The sequence below is a fragment of the Macrobrachium rosenbergii genome, chromosome 52 (genome assembly GCF_040412425.1).
Source record: "Macrobrachium rosenbergii isolate ZJJX-2024 chromosome 52, ASM4041242v1, whole genome shotgun sequence".
NCBI classification, from domain to species: domain Eukaryota; kingdom Metazoa; phylum Arthropoda; class Malacostraca; order Decapoda; family Palaemonidae; genus Macrobrachium; species Macrobrachium rosenbergii.
In genome coordinates this window covers 7074781-7093883 of record NC_089792.1, presented here as the reverse complement: position 1 = coordinate 7093883, position 19103 = coordinate 7074781, and the positions used below count along the sequence as shown (strand labels likewise).

The 19103-nt window shown below is 36.6% G+C and overlaps 1 protein-coding gene and 1 long non-coding RNA gene across 5 annotated transcripts in view; one reads left to right on the top strand and one right to left on the bottom strand.

The window, feature by feature from the left end:
* LOC136833663 (2-oxoadipate dehydrogenase complex component E1) overlaps positions 1-12387 on the top strand; it is a 155795-nt gene extending 143408 nt beyond the window's left edge. The window contains exon 18 of the mRNA XM_067095831.1: positions 4848-12387. Coding sequence (XP_066951932.1) covers positions 4848-4949 — 102 coding nt within the window. The 3' untranslated portion in view covers positions 4950-12387. The remainder of the gene's footprint in view (positions 1-4847) is intronic.
* LOC136833664 (uncharacterized) overlaps positions 29-19103 on the bottom strand; it is a 37974-nt gene continuing 18899 nt past the window's right edge. For 2 of the 4 annotated variants that reach the window (XR_010851551.1, XR_010851549.1), the window contains exons 3-5: positions 7073-7183; positions 4413-4520; positions 29-2122 (exon numbers count right to left, since the gene is read on the bottom strand). This is a non-coding gene — a long non-coding RNA (uncharacterized lncRNA). Of the gene's footprint in view, positions 2123-2217; positions 3744-4412; positions 4521-7072; positions 7184-18052; positions 18260-19103 lie in introns of those variants that run through there. The other 2 variants (XR_010851548.1, XR_010851550.1) reach the window with 2 other exon arrangements.

Here is a 19103-nt window from a genome sequence, read left to right as displayed (position 1 = left end):
AAGTTAGTTCTGAATCACTTTAATATAAAAATGTTAGTGATTTTTATTTTGGATAATTAAACTTTTCATATAACTTACAAAATTTCATAAGGGGTTATGGTAGATTCAGTTTCTTGTTTCCAGAGAAGGTAAATGTGATGTGTATAAACTTAATAATACACAATGATATAGTGTTGGTACGGGATAAGTTAAGAGGCAGCTTATCTGTACTTATTTTCACAAATTTCTGACAAGACAAACTTCTGTGAGCAGAAAAGTGATACCAAACCTTAGAGCAAGAAAGACATAATTTCCAGTCAGGTGTGTTTCCTCACACCTGGAAAACAGTTCATAATTCTTTGTACAAAATAAGGAAAGTTCATTACAGATGGTTTGATAGCTTGAAGAGCTTTACATTTAGAAATGGATTTGGTTTCACGCATTATCTACTGTTACTTCTGAAAATACACGAAAAAGATAGCTTCACCCAGTCATCTTGGGCTTGCGTTTTCTGGTGAAAGTTGGCAATCTTGTTTGGCATGTGGAAGCCTGTAGGCCCAAATGTCGACTTATGGAGATGAATTGTCTGGAATGTATGCTGGGTTTAGTCTGTCAGTCGAAACCCATGTAGTGTTTCCTTCTACTAACATCTGGTGAGGGCCAGCTTAGGCGGGAGGAAGAGGGAGGCCCGATGTGCATCTATTCTGATAAATGCAAAATTTTTCCAGCCCAGTTCTTCCAGGACGTGTGCTTTTCTGGATGGTTCGTACGTTGTTTTTGCTGACATGATTTGTTCCAATGCTCTAGAGACATTAGAGGGGGTTGTTGATTGTGTTGGGTCTTGAAGGTGTCTGCTGGTACTGTTGACGACTGTCCATAGCGCACTTCAGCCAGCGATGCATTAAATGTTGATTGGTGGGAAGTTCATAGTCCCAGTAAAATCGACTGGAACTCTCTTCTCCATCTTCCATCTTATCACTTGGTGGTGAGTGTTGCTTCTTGGGAGCAGTGGAGGCATTTGACCATGCCATTTGCTTCTAGGTTGTAGGCTGCCGTGTGATTTACTTTTGTCCAGAGACTGGTAGCAAAGGAGTGCCAAAGGGAGGACATGAAGTTAGCCCCCAGTCACTGGTTATTGTGGGACTCCATGCTGACTGAGCCAATTTATTATACTCTTGCATAATTTTTGCCTGTCAGCTGCTTGATGGATATTACCTCTGGCTATCTGGTGTTTCAGTCGATTGCACAATTTTCAGCCACCTGCTGCTTGATGGATATTGCCTCCAGCCATATGGTGTTTCAGTTGATTATTGTGAAGAGGTACCTGTACCCCTCAGAGGGTGTTGGGGGGGGGGCCCCACAATGTCGACATGAATGTGGGTGAGGTGACAATCAGTTGTGCTGAAGTCCCCTGTTTCTGACTCTGTATGCCTTGTGACTATAGATGTTTGGCAGGGAAGACATTCTCTATCCCATTTTTTTATGTCCATCTTCATGGCCCACCACATGTAATGTTCCGACAGGATATGGGCAGTGGAGTGGCCTGATGGGTGTGATAGGCTGTGGGCGAAATTGAAAGCCTTCTTCCTCAATGCTAACAGAGTGGCAAGCGAGTCTTGCCTGCGGTGGTCGTGTTTTCTTCATCTATTGCAAAATTCCTCCACATGAGGGCAGGATTTTCCCACCGGAGTTCCAAGTTCCACATCATCATTCTGGGCTGCTGATATATTGGGATATGATATCCCAATCTGGACTGTGTTGATAGTGCTTCTGGACAGGGCGTCTACAACATTGTTAGAGACAGCCTTCAGGTATCTCTGATTGTGCAGGACTATTCTGATATTGCGGATACGTGGCACTGCTGACACTCCAACCAACAGTCTGCCTTTCTTGTGAAGGTGTGGACCAAGGGCTGATGGTCCATGTGCACTACGAACTGCTGTCCTTCTAGCATATGCTGGAAATGTCAGGTGGCGCAGTGGACTGTTAGCAACTCTGTCGAACATAGGAGTATTTTTGTTCAGCTGCCAATAGCTTTTTGCTGAAGAATGCCAACAAATGATGACCTTTGCCTGTGTTCTGTTCAAGTACTGTGCCCATTGCTGTGTTACTGACATCTACATCAGTAGTTAGGGTTGGGGACCTGTGGGAGAGAGGAAACATTAAAGTTATGACAGAACTAGGTGCAATTTGGCTAATTGAAAAGCTTTTTCTTGTTGACCAAGGTCGGCAGTGATTTTGGTTTTCCTTTTAAACATTATATTAAAGGTGACATTATTTCGGCAAGGTTGGGTATAAAACGATGGTAGTAGTTTATCACGCTGGTAAATTCTTGGAGTGATTTGATCGTTTTTTGGCCTTGGGATTTCAGTGATGGCTTGGATCTTTGTCGGCAGAGGTTTTTTTACTCCTTCGGAGTTTATTTGATGGCCAAGAAATTCTGTCGTGCTTTGGGCCCATTCACATTTATCTTGTCAGACTACTAGGCTGTTTTCTTTTAGTTTCTGTAAGACTTGCCTTACGTCTTTGATGTGCTGCTCGCAGTCTCAAACGTCCTTGATATGCTGTTTGCTGTTGGGATGGAAAATTAGTGTTGTCGACATAAATGCCTGTTTTTTTCTATCTTCTTTTGCTATCAGATCTGGTAGTACCCCTTCAGGAGGTCTGTTTTTGTAAATACTCTGGCTCCTTCCAACTGGTTCATTATGTCGGCGATGTTAGGCAGGGGTTACCTGTCTGGTACCATCTTGATGTTGAGCTGTCTGTAGTCGCCACGCTGGGCTGCATGTACCATCTGCTTTTGGCACCATGTGGAAGGGGGTATGACCATGGGTTGGAGGCTTTCTGGCAAAGTCCATGTCGTGGAATAATTGTTTGGCATATGCCAGTTTGTCCAGGCCCAAAAGTCTGAATCGTGGGTGGATTTGATGGGGCAGGCCCTCAGTGACAATGTGGTGTTTGACGTTATGCTTTGTGGGGCTGGAGGGCATCTTGAAATGTTTTGGGGAAATCCTGATGTTGACAGATCTCTGGGCCCATCAAGTTCTTTGCTGCTGCTGCTATTGGGGTGATGGGAGCTATCAGGCTCACTTGGAACCAGCTGGTGTCTGGCTATGCCCACCATCATGTTGGAAGACTTCAGGAAATCTGCTCCGCGTAATGTGACTGTAACGTCTGCCATGATGAATTTCCAGCTGTACAGTTTGCTGCCGAATCTTAAGTTCATTGTTCGGCTTCCATAAATCTTGAGCGGGGTGCTGTTAGCAGTGGATACCTAGAAAGTGCTGGGGGTGGTGTTGAGGCGTTTTGTAGGTTGGCTGGCAAGAACTTCTTGCACACACCCGTGTCAACGAGGAATTGTGCATTTTCTGGTGAAAGTTGACAATCTTGTTTTGGTAAGCTGATAGGCAGAGGACCCAATTGGTAGATTTGTAGAGAAATATGCAACCTCATCCTCAAGCTCCACATAGGTTCTTCAGGAGTGCTTAAAATGGTAGGCATGTTGCAAGTGGGAGGTACAGCAGAGATCACACAATCTACCTTGTAATCCTTGCCAATTAGTGGAATTCTGTGGGTCTGTTCTTTGCAAACAACTCTGTAGTATGAACATAACACCAGGTAGCCTGCCTCAGACCACTATAATCTTCACATTTCTGTTTCTCTCCATACATGCAAGACAAGGAGGATCTTCCATGTCTTTGTCCTCAAGGGACCAAGAACAGCAAAAAGTACATGTCCAAGCTTCGCTGTTCTACTGGATGTTCCTGGATATAGTTTGCTGTTCTACTGGATTTTCCTGGAAATAGAAATAAGAGTATGACTTTTATAGGCTCAAAAAAAATTTCTTGAGTTCATATCCCTCTAATCAGTTTTTTCTGCTTTTGTGTAGGTTAGATCTTGAAAATTTTTATGCAGGATGTAAGACACTGAGAGCGGAACTTTCATCAGGACCTGTAATATTAGTGGGATATGTAGTTTTCATTTGATGGTTTATAGATTCTTGCTGCAATTTTTTTTTTTTTTTTATGAAATCAAACAGACAAATCTTTTTAGTTTTATCAGGTTTGGATCTTCTGCAGTAACTTCCAGAGTACCTTCCAGATTTTGAGTAACAGACTTCCTAGTTTTGGTATATTTTTAGGGTTTTGACCATACTGATCTGACTCCTTGTTTCCCTTTGGAGTCATAAAATATATTTTTGCAGTCCTAGGAGGTCTTAGACGCATCCTTTGTTCATATCAGCTAAATTCTGGGTTTGTGTAGCTGCTCTATCCTCCCCCCCAATTGACTTTTAGAGAAACATTGTATATTTCAAAAAACAAAATCTGTTTTTTCATATATATCCATTACTCATAATTAGAGTGCCCACCTCCCAACCCTGGCAATCCAGTTAGCTTTAACCAAACTACAAGAAAAGTAAGGCTTTCACCTACCGGGATCCTGAGAAGCCTTTAGGCACTTGCATAAGATTGCCAATCACAGAGAATTTTCCTTTGAATCGAGGATGAGTCTAGGATATCATGCAAACCATGAATGTATACCTGTAATAAAAAATAATGTTTTATTTTTTGTAATACCTTTGTTATTATAGGGAGAAACCCCTTAAATATATTATTTAGAATTTGGAAAAGGTAAAAATGTTTAAATTTGGAGAGAGAAATTTGGCCACCCTGTAAGCAGATATTGCTAATTTCTGTATCTCACCTGGTGCTTATTCTGTACAAAAAAGCATTCTGTATCACCTTTTGCTAAGAATAATTGTGATTTAAATTCTTTTGTTGAAATAATAATGAGTTTTTCTATGAGTATAATGTTATTAGAAAACAGTACGTTGCCTTGTTTTGTAACGTTTGCTCTCTGTATTTTAGTTGCAGTATGCAGGACGGGATGTTTCAGGAGTAACAGCAGTTGGAGTAGGTCAAGTTCACAAGCAAGAAAATGAATCCATCATAAATCAGACTTTTAGTTAATGAACATATTTTTAGCTGTGTGGGTGCATCACTACTGTATACGTATGGGTTTAGTTTGTTGAAATACAAATAGACTATACTTTGTGCTAAAAGCTGATTGCATTGTGTAATAATGATAGCTCTGTAGCATCACTTTTGGTAACTGTACAACTATTAGTCTTCTGTATTAATAATAGACAGTTAGGTTACAGTATTGTGCCAGTGAGAATTGGTTTGCAGACTAAGATGAAATCAAGACATGTCAAGATACTTTTGATGTATAGTGCTATATGTTAACATTAAATAAGAACATACAAGCAAGTCTGAGTACAGTACAAAGTTGTTAAAACCTTCTTTTGCTAAAGTCAATTGTAAAAGTGAATATCACAAATTGTGTGAGGAAAAAAATATAAGCTGAAGTATTCAAAAGGCATGAGAAAGGTGCAAGGCAGAAAAATGTTTGCACCTTGCCAAAATCAACTTGTTACACAGAGTAACTATAGAAAATTCTTTGCAGAACGGAAAGTATATCTAGTGTACTGCAAAAGTTCTGTATACAAATAACTGTGTGGCAGAAATCATGGAAACAGTGAAAAAGATTACTGGACTTTACTTAGTTGTCAAACACTCATAGTTGTGTGTTTTTCCCCATATTATTACGGGAGGCCTCCCATGCACATGCATTTGCAATTCAAAACCAGAGGTCGTTAGTTTTGTTACTTGCTGCTGTTTGCCCCTTTTGTAAAGTTACTTTTGGTCTTACCAACATCAGGAATACCTCCTGTTTTCAAAATTCATTTTCTACATAAGAGCATTTCTTGAAAAGTTTGTGGCTCTAGCAGCAGTTAAAAACAAAAACAAAAACATTCGTTAGCTAGGTCATCATGAATTAGTGCCAGAGGCAAAACTTTTTTAAAGTAATAATGGTATGCAATTTTGGAGGAACCACTTAAACCTACTTATAATCCTTATTAGTGGTACATCATCATTCACCTTCCTTTGATACTGTACAACAATATCTTTGGTTTGAAAATGTTTTCATAACCATGGATCAAGTGTAATCATGTCAATCTTTCAATGATATAAGTAATTGGATATACTTTATATGGTATTATAAGATGTTACAGGTAAATACTTCAGTGTTTGAGTAGTATGATAAAATGGTGATAATATACAGGCATAAGTATCGTTCTAAAATTTTATAGATATTTTTGTGTTAATCACTATGAAAGGTCTTAAAAATATTAATGATATATTCCTATAATTGACACTGCCTTTATCAATATTGTGAAATATAGTGATATCATTATTAGAATGAAAAATTTCATGAAAGATTGAAGCATCTTACCAACAGTTGTTGTGAATAAATAAAGTGAATGCAATTCATGAACTAGAAGCCTCTCACATGATGTAAGTCAGGTATTTATAAATTTTTAAATTAAAAAAAATATAATCTGATAATTCCGTTCTTAGTATATATAGATAATTTTCAGGAGAGAACATTAGCTAGTGATGTTTATGTATTTACACATTCTTTCAGAATTCAGGAACCAACCTAAATAGTGTCTTACAGGTGGCCCGACAGATTTTCTACTGGTGTTGCCCTCTCATTGTTGGAAAGCCAATACATATAATTTTTTATGTAGTGCAGCCATTTTATCTTTATCATAAATATTTCATGGTCTTCCATTTTATATGCCATGTGACATTGTTACAAGAATTGTTATATTGTTCCTTATGATAATGTTTGAAGGACAGCACGTATTTTTTAACTTTTTCTAGTTCCGGATAAATATTACTATACGTATATGATTAAGATACTGTATAGAAAGAAAAACAAAACTAGAACAAAGAGGATAGAAGACAAGCTAGGCAGAAGGATAGGGTAATATACTGTACTGTAGTAGCACATTCTAGAAATATTGCTTTTGAGTAATACTTGTACAAGTAGAAATGGCTAAACTTGACAGATATGCTATGAAAATATGAGAAGCACACTTCAGACCAGTTATAGGTTCATGGCCTTCAGTTGGCTTATCCCCCTCCCCCCATACACTCATCACATATGTCATACTCTGCCATTTATAGGATGTAAAGGTGAGGGAAAAAGTAAAAGAAGAGACAGTGATAGGATAAAAGTATACCTGAAATGGAGCATTCATTTCCCCCTTCATCGTAGTGCCTTCTTTTATGGTGGGGAACCGAAACATGACAACAGTATTACAGTACCAATGTGGTTTGTTCTTCTGAATGACCTGAAAAGAGGTATAAGCATAATATATGACATGAATAAATTACATTATATAATATACAGTACCAATGTGGTTTGTTCTTCTGAATGACCTGCAAAGAGCAGTATAAGCATAATATATGTAATGAATAAATTACATTATATAATAATATAGTAAGCTTACACTAGTCAAGTTGGAGGAGGAATCTTCTTTTTAATTAAATTATATTTACATACTAACAATAGTTTTTTCCGAAGTTTAAATTATTAATTTTTTGTTTTTTAGTATTGAGGAAACCCCATTACAGAGTACTTTGTTAACAAAAATGTGTCAAATATAAAGTCACACCCATCTACACATGCATTAGCAAGTGACAAACATAGCCATGTCCTTCCATACCAATGTTAGCAACTGAATTAAACATATTTTCATGTCCTTAACAATTTACAATAGTCATAGCCTTCCATACAAACATTAGCAACTGACAATAAATAATAGCCATATCCTATACAAACCTCAGCAACTGGCCATTAATTACAGACATGTCCTTCTGTACAAATGACCTGAACTGGTAGTTCTTTATAAAGTGATGTCATTCCATACAAACATTAGACAAGAGTGCCGTCATAGATTATAGCTTGAAACTTAGTATTATGTTATACTATTAATTTTAATATCACTGTCTAAAAGTGAACGTACTTTATGCAGCTCTCCATTTGCATGGAATACATCAAGAATGGTGGGAAATACAGAATGGACATCAAACACATTATCCTCATTATTTAATGATATTAGATCGGCTGATATGAAAGCGAGTCTCTTAATCTCTCATTTATATGATTACTGGTTTAAAGTTTCTGATTATTAGAAATACAAGTACAATTTTCATACTATTAACACTATATAATTATCAGCTTTTGGGATTCTTATATTTTGTCTATAGGGCATCTCATTAACAAAATTAACTCTGATATAAAATTTTAGCATATGCAAAGTATATTTTATGAATTAAAATTTTAGCACATGCAAATTTCACATTCACTTAGTATCTCATACGGCTTTATTTGAAATTAATTAAGCTTGACACATCTTTGTTAATAAAAGTATAGGACTAATGATAAATCTAAATCCCATAGGAACTCTTGAAATTTAAGGATGATATATAAAAGGTATATTATTATTTAGAGGGCAATATTGTATTTATTGTCATAGTCAACATATTTTGCAAAATCTACATTATTATTACTAATGCAAAAGATATTGTTATAAGAGATTTAAAATATACTGTAGTATTAGACCATTTTTAAATTTAAAATCTGAACATTTTTTTTAAATAACAGAATATTATGTCTGAAAGATATATGTATCTGTATAAAATGTTTGTGCATATTATTTCTATTAAGATTATTAATACTGTATTATTATTTAACTATTTTTAATCTTGAATTTGGTCTGAATTTATAGCTAAATCTTAAGATATTTTAAAAGTTAATCTTGCAAGAAATTAGGGTAACACATAGGAACATGATCCTGAAAAATTCTATAAATACTCTATTACATTCACATTAATATTCTTTTTGGTAAATTTGTATTAGAGTAGTTATTGTACCTCAGTAGCTGGAATCATTGCCTTGAAATATGAATGATAATGTGCCTTATGTTTACGTGTATTATTTACTATTAAGAAACAAGAATTTGCTGTACCCAGCAACACTGAATATATTTTTTAAAATATTACCATACAGTAAAGGATTTTAGTTCAAATTAATTGCATGATTTTCACCTTCACTTTTATCTTCAAGCTAGCAGCTCTTAATCAGTAACATTACTTATTAAAACAAGATTCTAAATAATATGTTTACTGTACTTTAATCTTAGATCTGAATTGTAAGACTAGTTTCTAAGTGACAGACTGTATTGTTCAATATACAAGTGTGTTCACTGTTTTCAACCCTTTCTTCAGTACAGTTACTCTTTAATTTCCAGAAGGTTTATACAGGTATTCTTGATAGAGGAGTATGATGTCATTTTTCTTACACTTGCAGTAAATTGTTAATGAAACTTTGATTTTTGTGATAATGACATACATCAGGCATGTTATTTTCTCATACAGTGGTGATTTACTTCTTATATTAATCAAGAGTATTTCTACATTAATATTTTTCTGTTTTCAGTTCACTTTACCACACTACTACAAATTAACTGTCATAGAAGCAAAACTGTGATATCTTCACCATTATTCTTGTAACAAATTGAGTCTTAATATAATGTAACAACTTGCTATATGTTATACTTTATTCAGAAGTAAATCTTACCCTTGATTTACTGGGCTCCTGATTATCTGAATGTAAATTCACCAAGAGTTTCTAAAAATCTGTAGATAAAAGGCAAAATTCACAGATTTTTTTGCTTGCAATAGCATGACATCATTACATTTAACCACCAGTTTTAATTGTAAACCTTTTCAAAGTATTTATTGTTAAAATAAATACAGTAATAAGAAATTTATAGAAAACTTAATGTGAAAACATGATAAATAAAAGTTCTGTGCATTTAGAAAGTCTTACCATACTGGCTGCTACATACATACTTAAAGCTTTAACTGAATTGCAAGTGCACTTAGTGTGTACATATCTTGGGCACTATATGATGAAATTATGATACCTATTTGAAAGTTTTTTATGATAAGCTTAACTGTGAGCTCCATGTCATAATATAATAAATTATTAAATTAATCTAAAATACGTTATGCACTTATATTGCATTGTAAGTATGTTAATTAAATTTCAAAATGAATGCTGGAACAGAAGTATTTCATTTTATCTCAATTTTTCTTTTATTATGACTACATATGGTTTGTCTTAGACCTCAGCCATTTCTGTGTACTGTCTACTAAGATTGGAAAATATTTTTACTTCTTATTTTACTGTAGAAACTTGTCATCTGCTGACACACATTGCATTGTTAATGTGGCTAATGGAAGCTTGTTCATTAGATGTTGTTCATTAGGAGATGTAAGGCTCCTGTGTCAAAGAAGATAAGCAGACACCATTCTTTCACTGCTAGTCACGGATTGAACATCAGGTACTTGTAATGAAGTCTTTAAATATGGGTGAATTATGTCCTTTGGGATGGCAAACGGAACAGACACAGTATTCTACCTCGATTAATTTTGGGCTGCATTGTGTAAAAAGTATAGAAGTATTTCAAATACAGGATTTCATTAGTAGAAATAAGAGGCAGATTCACTGGCAATGGAAACTCCTGTTGGAAAGGTTTTTAAAAGTGATGAAGTTCCAATAAAATTGTTCTAATACTGTAATTATAGTTCATATCTGCCATCTATAAATGCTAAATCAGATGCTGCAGCTGTCTGCTCTTTTCATAAGAAACAGAATATGTAGGCTTTACGAGACAGTTTTTATTACGGCTGTCTCGTAAAGCCTACATTTTCACATTCAGGGTGTCCCACAACCAATATTATTCCCATATAAATTCTAATGTAAGGTAAATTATACTTTACACTTATCATTCAGTTTAACAGACTAATCTTCAAAATACATATTTTTGAAAAGAACACTCATCATATTGCAGCAGATAATTTAAAACTTGATGAGACTTTGGAGGATACTGTATTTAGAACCTACAATGGTACAGTTCCAAGAAAGAAGCATAGTGGGAAAACTAATCACATTATCTCACGGCAACTCTTGGTGACTATTAGTTATTATTATGGAATTATGTAAAAGAATTCTTCAGTTGCAAGTAAACAATTGCCAGCACTATTTAGTGATTTGGCTAGGTAATGTGTAGCTGTATTAAATGTGTCACTTCAGTCATTATTTCTACTCGGTTCCTAGTTTATTGTATGTAGTTATCCTAATGATAAGTTTAAATTAGAAGTTGAGTGATGATGAAAAGGGAGTAATTGTTATCTTTACAAAACAAAAGGAGGTAGTTCCCTTGCTTTTGCAAACATTTTTAATTGTGGTTTGCTAATGGTGAATGGTTGAAAAGAAACCAGTTACTATATGAAATGTAATTAGTGGAATAATGAGGGCATGTACATAAGAGGGGACATGTGATTACGAATATTTAACAATACAGTACAGTAAACCCCCCGTATTCGCAGGGGATGCCTACCGCACCCCCCGCGAATAGCAAAAATCTGCGAATACCTAAAACCCCTCTAAAAATGCTTAGAACTGCCTATTTTGATAGTTTAAACACAAGAAAACCCCTCTAAAAATGCTTACACCTGAGTATTTTAATAGTTGTTTTGGGAAGTATAATGAAACATCATTTTATCATAAAAATGTCATTTTTACCACAAAAGGTGCATTTAGTCACGAAAATTATATGAAAATACAGTAATAAGTGAATATTTCTCTGTGAAAAATAACACGAATGGGCGAATTTTCCACGAATAATGGGTAGATACGTTCCGCAGAGAAATCAGCGAATATGTGAGTCCGCGAATAGTGGGACCGCAAATACGTAGGGTTTACTGTATTACTGTACTGTACTTACTTTCACAATTTTGTAATGGCATATATGGTATACTTGAGAATAATTTTAAGATTGTTTGGCAACTGAAGTCCTTTGACTTATTTCCACTATTGTCATTGGTGCTTAACAAAGTACAAGAATAGTCTAGCTAGTTTTTTTCAAGTAGAATGTTGTTACTTGATTTAAGAACTAATTTGATAAATGCTTATATCATAAAAGTCTGTTTTCTAAGTTGACTCACATGCTTATATCATAAAAGTCTATTTTCTAAGCTGACTGTCTCCCTCACTGGTTATCCAGTTGATAAAACTGAACATATTTTATGTTTGAACCAAGGTATGCAAGACATTTTATCTTCTAAGAAGTCATAGATAAATGCAATAAAAGTTATACTTCCATTCTTCAAATGCAATAAAAGTTATGCTTTCATTCTTCATTATGTAAATACTGTGATGAGTAAATGGACAAATAAACTTTCAGTGAACTGTACTGTGATTTTAAGGTTGGAATCAGATTTTACCTAAATATTTTGTTGAGACTATACCTTATGACATTACTAAGGAGGATCCCTTTAAAAGTTTTGTAAAGGTATCATGCTTTCTTCATACGTACCCGTGCAGATACGAATACTTGTGTTCTATGTATTTTTGACAAAATGAATATGAAATGGATTTATATGTAAACTTTTATTGAAGTATAAACTATATGTAGCAACCTCACTTATGTGTTTTCTGTCCTACACAAAATTGTTTTTGTAAAAACAGCATATTAAAATATATGTAATATTCCTAATACAGTATTGCTTCATCAGTTAATTTCAGATTTTCTGTACTAAAATAATAAGCTATCATGTTACAAAAGTTCAAATCATCAGATTTTCTGTACTAAAATAATAAGCTATCATGTTACAAAAGTTCAAATCAAAGGGGAATTACAACATGGAATCAAAATGAGAAGCAACATGCTACCCATTTGCATAACTTATTAGTTTTGATATATAAATATTATATAAATCCTTATATGATACTAAAAAGTTTGTTAATTGTACAAACTCAGAATTTGCCAATCTTCCTGAGTTGGAAGTGGCAAACAACTACATCTAAAAACCATGAATTGATAACTCTGCAAACTGCAATATAGATAAAAGTTGTGTAACAAAAAAAATGACAAATATTAAATCAACTTGTATTTTTCATAACTAACAAACCTGCAGTCTTGACATAAGAGAAAATTTCTAGCGCCTGCTGGAGTCTAAGTTTCAAGGAAACTGGTGGCTTCAGAAGAGAGCCAAGATGGCAGTGAGGAGGGGGAGGAGCCAACCTCCCATACCTGCATCTCGGATGCATCTCATCAGTTTTCTCTGGCCCAGGTAAAATATGAGGGGTGGCTTGAGGTGGGCAAAATATGTTAAGACCGCAGGTTTGTTAGTTATGAAAAATAAATACACTGTACATTTAAAATTTGTCATTTGTTCATATACAGAACAAACCTTTGGTCTTCACATAAGGGAGACTTACTCTTGGAGGGAAGAGAGAGAAAGCCTCAGAACCAACTGGAGGTTCAGCTCACCTGGGGTCACTTCCTGGCCAAAGAGGGACATAGGAAAGAGCCATATGCCCCTGAACTGTCAAGTAAAAGGTTACTTGTCAGCCAAACATCTGGGTTAAGAGACAATGTGAAATTCCTGTTACACTGTATCTTGTAGGAAAATAAAGAACTTAAACTGTCAGAGACAACAAAACTACATTAGCCACCAACCTTGTTTGTTGTCATTTCCTCTTTCCCCTTGTAAGAGAGAGGAAGGAACTTGCTTCGAAAAGTTTGTTTTGTGTATGAATAATCAAGTAAAACTAGTGGACAGGAGTTCTACTCTCACCTGTATCTGACCAGTTCCAGAGGATGATAGGAAATTTCTCTCCACTGCCCACCAGTAGAGAGGAAAGGAAGAAGACCAGTCATCCCATTCACTCTCACCTTCACAACCAACATACTGGGTAAGATACAAACTGTCCTGCTAGGGGCACTGGATGAGCTACACAACTTGTTGAGCAGCCACCACCGGACCCAAGGAAAAAGTGTCCAAGGACCTGGGGGAATGCTTCCGTTTTCATAAGTGTTCTTTTCAGCAAAGACTATGGCAAATGTATTGTCAAGACAGTAATTGCCCATATGCAGCAAGTACACACTCAGAAAAATCAGAGGAAATAGTGTACAGTAATGAGTCCTGTTGTTCTGAATACACATGAACGTGGTACAGAAAAGAAATGTAGGACACTAAATGTTCTAAAGGTATGCAAACTTGATGATATGGATGTAAACTCTTACCTTATTACGATGGAAGAACGGCCACACAACTAGCTTCACAATTAATTAGAGACGCCAACACATACCCTGAGAGCTAACTCACAACCTACCTAACCCCACAAATCCAAAATTCCAGCAGACCCACTCACCTGCTAACCTCCCCATCCAGGGTTGCCACTCCACATACCCAGCAGGGTTACCAATAATTCTAAAATCTACCACAAGCCCCCATGATCTTAAGATCAATACAAACACACACAAATCAAGGAATCCAAATAGGAAAAACCAGAGTGAACCAATCACTGCAAAAAAAAAAAAAATTGAAAAATTTCATCGACTAATTTAATCTTTTTCACTGCAGCTCTAGTTACATTAGAAGAGACTTTCCTTGCCAAAAACAATGTGCAATCAACTTACATATGGTACATGTCATGCAACATTCTCAATCAAAATCTGCTGCAGCACCTATCTAAAAATTTTCTTCAAAACTATACTTAGCGTGAAGCCAACCAACCATTCTTTGTGAACACTTGTAAGAACATCTGCTTCGTTTTTTCTTGTAGAAACCAACTTGACTGAGTCAAATTAAATTCCACAATAAGGCTTTTCGAAGTGCTCAAACGTCTCTTCACTAACATTACAGCAGCACCCTTACCCTGCACTCTCAATTCTTCAGTGAGAACTGTACTTATCCAGCTGCCCACTGTTGCTGAATCTATCATTATCTCAGTTTCAGATAGCGCCCCCATTATTGCCATATTCACTCCTTCCATGGCAGCCTCTAATTCTGCTACATTAATATGACTGAAGACTGATTGTTTCCCTAACCACGCTGCATCTTCCACTATATTCCCATCAATCTCTAATGTGACTCCCAATTCAATACTGCTTGGATCGCACCAAGCTCTCCCCTTGACAACCCAAGGAAAATACCACTTTCCCATAACAGGATCATCCCATCTCACCCTCACCAACAACTCCCACAACATATCAACTGTCTCAGCACCAACAAAATCCTCCCATCCTGACCCACCCTCTGTCCTCTTAATGTAGCTACATGCCACGTGCAACCAACCAGCTACGGGGTAGTTGCCCACCAGCTTTCCACATACTGAAAACAATGCCCTTCGACTTTGTTGGGTTAAGTCTTCCAGATTTGGGAATTTATTACCTCTAAACAATAACAATTATCTCTTCTCATTCCTCTACAATTTCAGTCCCAATGTAGCACCACCATCTAAGGGCTCAGGAGCTTTGGTAACTAACCCATAGTCACTTAATTGCTTTATAAGTTCACCCGAGGTTACTTTGCTCTCATTGAGTAGAATATCATCAATGCATGACTTAGTTCCATCAAAGATACGTTTGAGCTTGCCTAAAACAGTTTTCAAAATTTTTGCCTATTCTCGGTGCTGAATTCAATCTAAAACCTAGTCTTGTCAGTCAATATGTTTTACCTTTATAATTCACAAACTGATACTTCCAAAGCTCTTCCACTCCTCTAATTTGCAAATAATCAGATTCTTGATCAACAATGGTTCCAGCCTCTGTTTGCCACCATTCTCGAAGGGTTTCATTGAAAACAAAAGTTATTTCATCCCCTGTATGACAACTCACATGAGCATTCAGCTCTCTAAAATCCAATACAGGTCTTCTTTTATTCTTGGTAGGCTGCTCAACAAGCTAGCATGGGTATAATACCAATTTTCACATCTTTCCAGGGTACTAAAATACCTTCTTTCACCTATTGCTCAACCTCTTCTCCAAAACCTTGTTTCTTGTCACCGTGCATACTCTTCTCATAGCAATCTGTTTCATGAGTGAGAACTGGTGGACTAGACTTCCATTTCCATTCCAATGACCAATATTGTCCAACAAATGTAGCACTAAAGTCTTCATCTTTAATTACTTCAACAGTCTCTTCTAATTGTTAACTTTGTTTTGCTTACTGGCTGCTCAGCAATTACTTCAAAGATCTCTAATTGTGAACTCTGTTTTGCTTACTGATTACTCAGCAACTGCACAATTCTACTGTCCCACCTACAACTACACCACCCATGCGATCAATAGCATACACACCCCACACCATCTCAATACTGGGTAAGTTTTGTTTAGTCACTACAGCTTCAACGTCAATCTCGACTCCTCTTATTCCAATTTGCACCTGACGTCTCCCTTGACATTACACTTTTGAGCCATCAAAAGCCATCATGTAACTTATCCTGCACTGTGTCCAACAATATTTGAACTTACAACAGTTACTGTACACCCAATACCAACCAATGCCTCAGCAATCCTACTGTTCACCTCAAAATTAATAATTGGTAGCGAATGCACCCTCGGTCCTCTAGTTGAGTGACTGCTGCCGCACAAGTCACTCAACACTCGATTCCCTGACTGCACTGTGATGCTATATGTCTGGGCTTACCACGAGTAAAACTATAGAACAGCTCCACACAGACTATTACCTTGGAAATTGATTTTTCCTATATGTACTTTTAGTGTTGCTGATGAAAGAGGTGTTGTTTATTATCAGTCAATTATTATCCACCTCATATCTCTATCCAACAAGGTTGGGGACCCTTTGGGAATGCACAGTTTTGGGTGGAGGAATTCATCCAGACTATCATGTTGTTATGGAACGGTTCTGCGCATGCACAAGTCAATAGGGAGTCCCATGTTCAACAAGGGACTGGCTAAGGAAACCTATTATAAAAGGAACTTACTAACCTAACCTAACCTAGTAGGGTGTGTTACATAGCCCTCGTGAAGGAAACTCCACTTTTTACCAAAGTTATCCTATAACACTGTGCATGCGCGATAGCATTCCCGGATGGTCAGCATACAGTAACATATCAATTCTGAGGTTAATTACAGGTTAATTACAGTCAACCCCAAAAATTAACGGTAAATTCTTGATATCCTAAGCAACAAGAATACTATAAAAAAGGCAATTTCCAAGGTAATATCCCATGCAGAGCTCTTCTATAGTCCTACTAAATCCTGTAAAATGAGCAACTTTTGTTCTGCTCACTATTCTCAAATTTGACAGGGCCCGGCCAAAAGGTCTTACTGCTGCAACTACAAGTTAAGTATACCTTGTTTTACAGACCACTGAGCTGATTAACAGCTCTCCTAGGGCTGGCCCGAAGGATTAGACTTATTTTACGTGGCTAAGAACCAGTCGCACACTCTTGCCCTTGATAAAATATCACTCATTCATATAAAGAACACCCTCAACCTGTTGTAATTCACAAGATTACTTTTCCAAGCTAGTACTCTGAGAAACCAGCTAATGCACCAAACTTTCTCAACTCATTAGCATATATATCTACAGGTTCACTAGTCCACCTCTTCGGTGATAATTTAGCAAAACCTATGAACGCACAATCAGTAAACGCATAGCTTTAGCTCAATAGCATCAGCATCAGACTGCTCTGTATCAGTTAACTCGAAATGCAATACCAACGCTTCGCCCTCTAAGTACAAATGCAAAAAACTTGCTACATCAGAAATTTTCTGTAGCTTGGCCTTGGCTACCAATTTAGCTTTCTTCGGCAAACGGTTTCTACATTTCACCTGTCACCTTGAATGCCATAATGATGCCTAGATAGCTTGTCAACTCTTACCTTATTACGATGGAAGAAAGGCCGGACAACTAACTTCACAAATGATTACAGAACCCAGCAGAATACCCTGGGAGTGCGCTCACAACCAACCTAACACGATTACAAAATTCCGAGTAACTCCTCACCGTTAACCTAACCTCCAAGTCGAGGTTGCCACTCCACAATAAACCCAGTGGTTGTCTGAAAGAAATAGCTGCCAATAATTAAAAAATCGACAACACACCCCTATCATTTTGATCAAAACTAACAAAAACAAATCAAGGAAATCAAATAAGAAAAACAGAATGAACCAGTCACTACAAAAAAAAAACAAAAAAAAAAGACAGTCATTGTACTACCAGTTTGCGAATATGGTAAAAAAACAAAATTCTCGTTGAGGAAAAAGAAGACATTTCCCTGCGTGATGGAACTGCTAGCTTTGTCATCCAAACAAGCAAGACGAATGACTTACAGGAAACACCACTTCCGGTTAAGTGTGTGTGTGATCGGCGATAGTGTTCATAATCGGGTGATGAAATCTGCTCGGATTCACATCCGACGGTGAAATTGCTCCATCTTCCTCCAAGGGAAGATCATCAAGTGAAGTGCTGGTTCTCCCGACAGCCTGACGCAACATGTGAGGCGGAAGGGCCCGAAGGGAGGACTTGAAGGAAAACAAAGCAGAGCGGTTCAAACTTGACAGCAGCAGATGCCTCATTAGGAATTTATCTAAGCGTTTTCCTCTGCTCAATTCATCGATTTTTTTTTTTCACAAAATTTAATCCTCCGAATCGTTCATGGAACTATAAGTACTTTATTATAAATTTTATACTATCACATAACATTGTCATTTGATAAATAACAATTGAACAGCTGCGGAACTATTTTGATTACCAACTACGTGGTCGTTCTGCTTTATTTGCATATTCGGGACTGTTTGCATTGAGATCAATAACTTCAGTTTAAGTTTTGTTTATCAAAACAGATCTGTAAGTTACTTCTATGGTCAAAAGACTACAGATTTTTCCTTTGTTTTGCAGGAAATCAGTTTAACTTTGCCAATATAAATTGTTTCATCATGGTCCTCCTGAGTCCCTTGTTAAGAATGGAATTTTTACGCTGGGTATTTAAACGCTCATATATGTATGCTACGTGTGTGTGTGTACAATAAACCACTTCTGCTAATAAAACGTTTCTCTGTAGACCATACTAAGCTACAGACAGTGTTGCAGTTATCGATTAACCACTCAGTCAAGAAAACCTTCTATAATATCATCCACTTCAAGTACTCGCAAAGACTTGGGAGCAGTGCCTCGAATTCCGCACTTAACCAACCCCACACTCCATGCTGCTATCACTTGTAAGCTATCTGTTATGGATTCTCGCACTTCCAGTTGGAGCAGTTAATTTTAGTCTTCCTCTCTTCCTTCTTAAGTAGAGAATATATTATCGTCGAAAAGCATAATTACGCAAAATTTAAGTTTTTGGGCCACTGGGTAGGCTACCATCAAAGTTATTCTGAT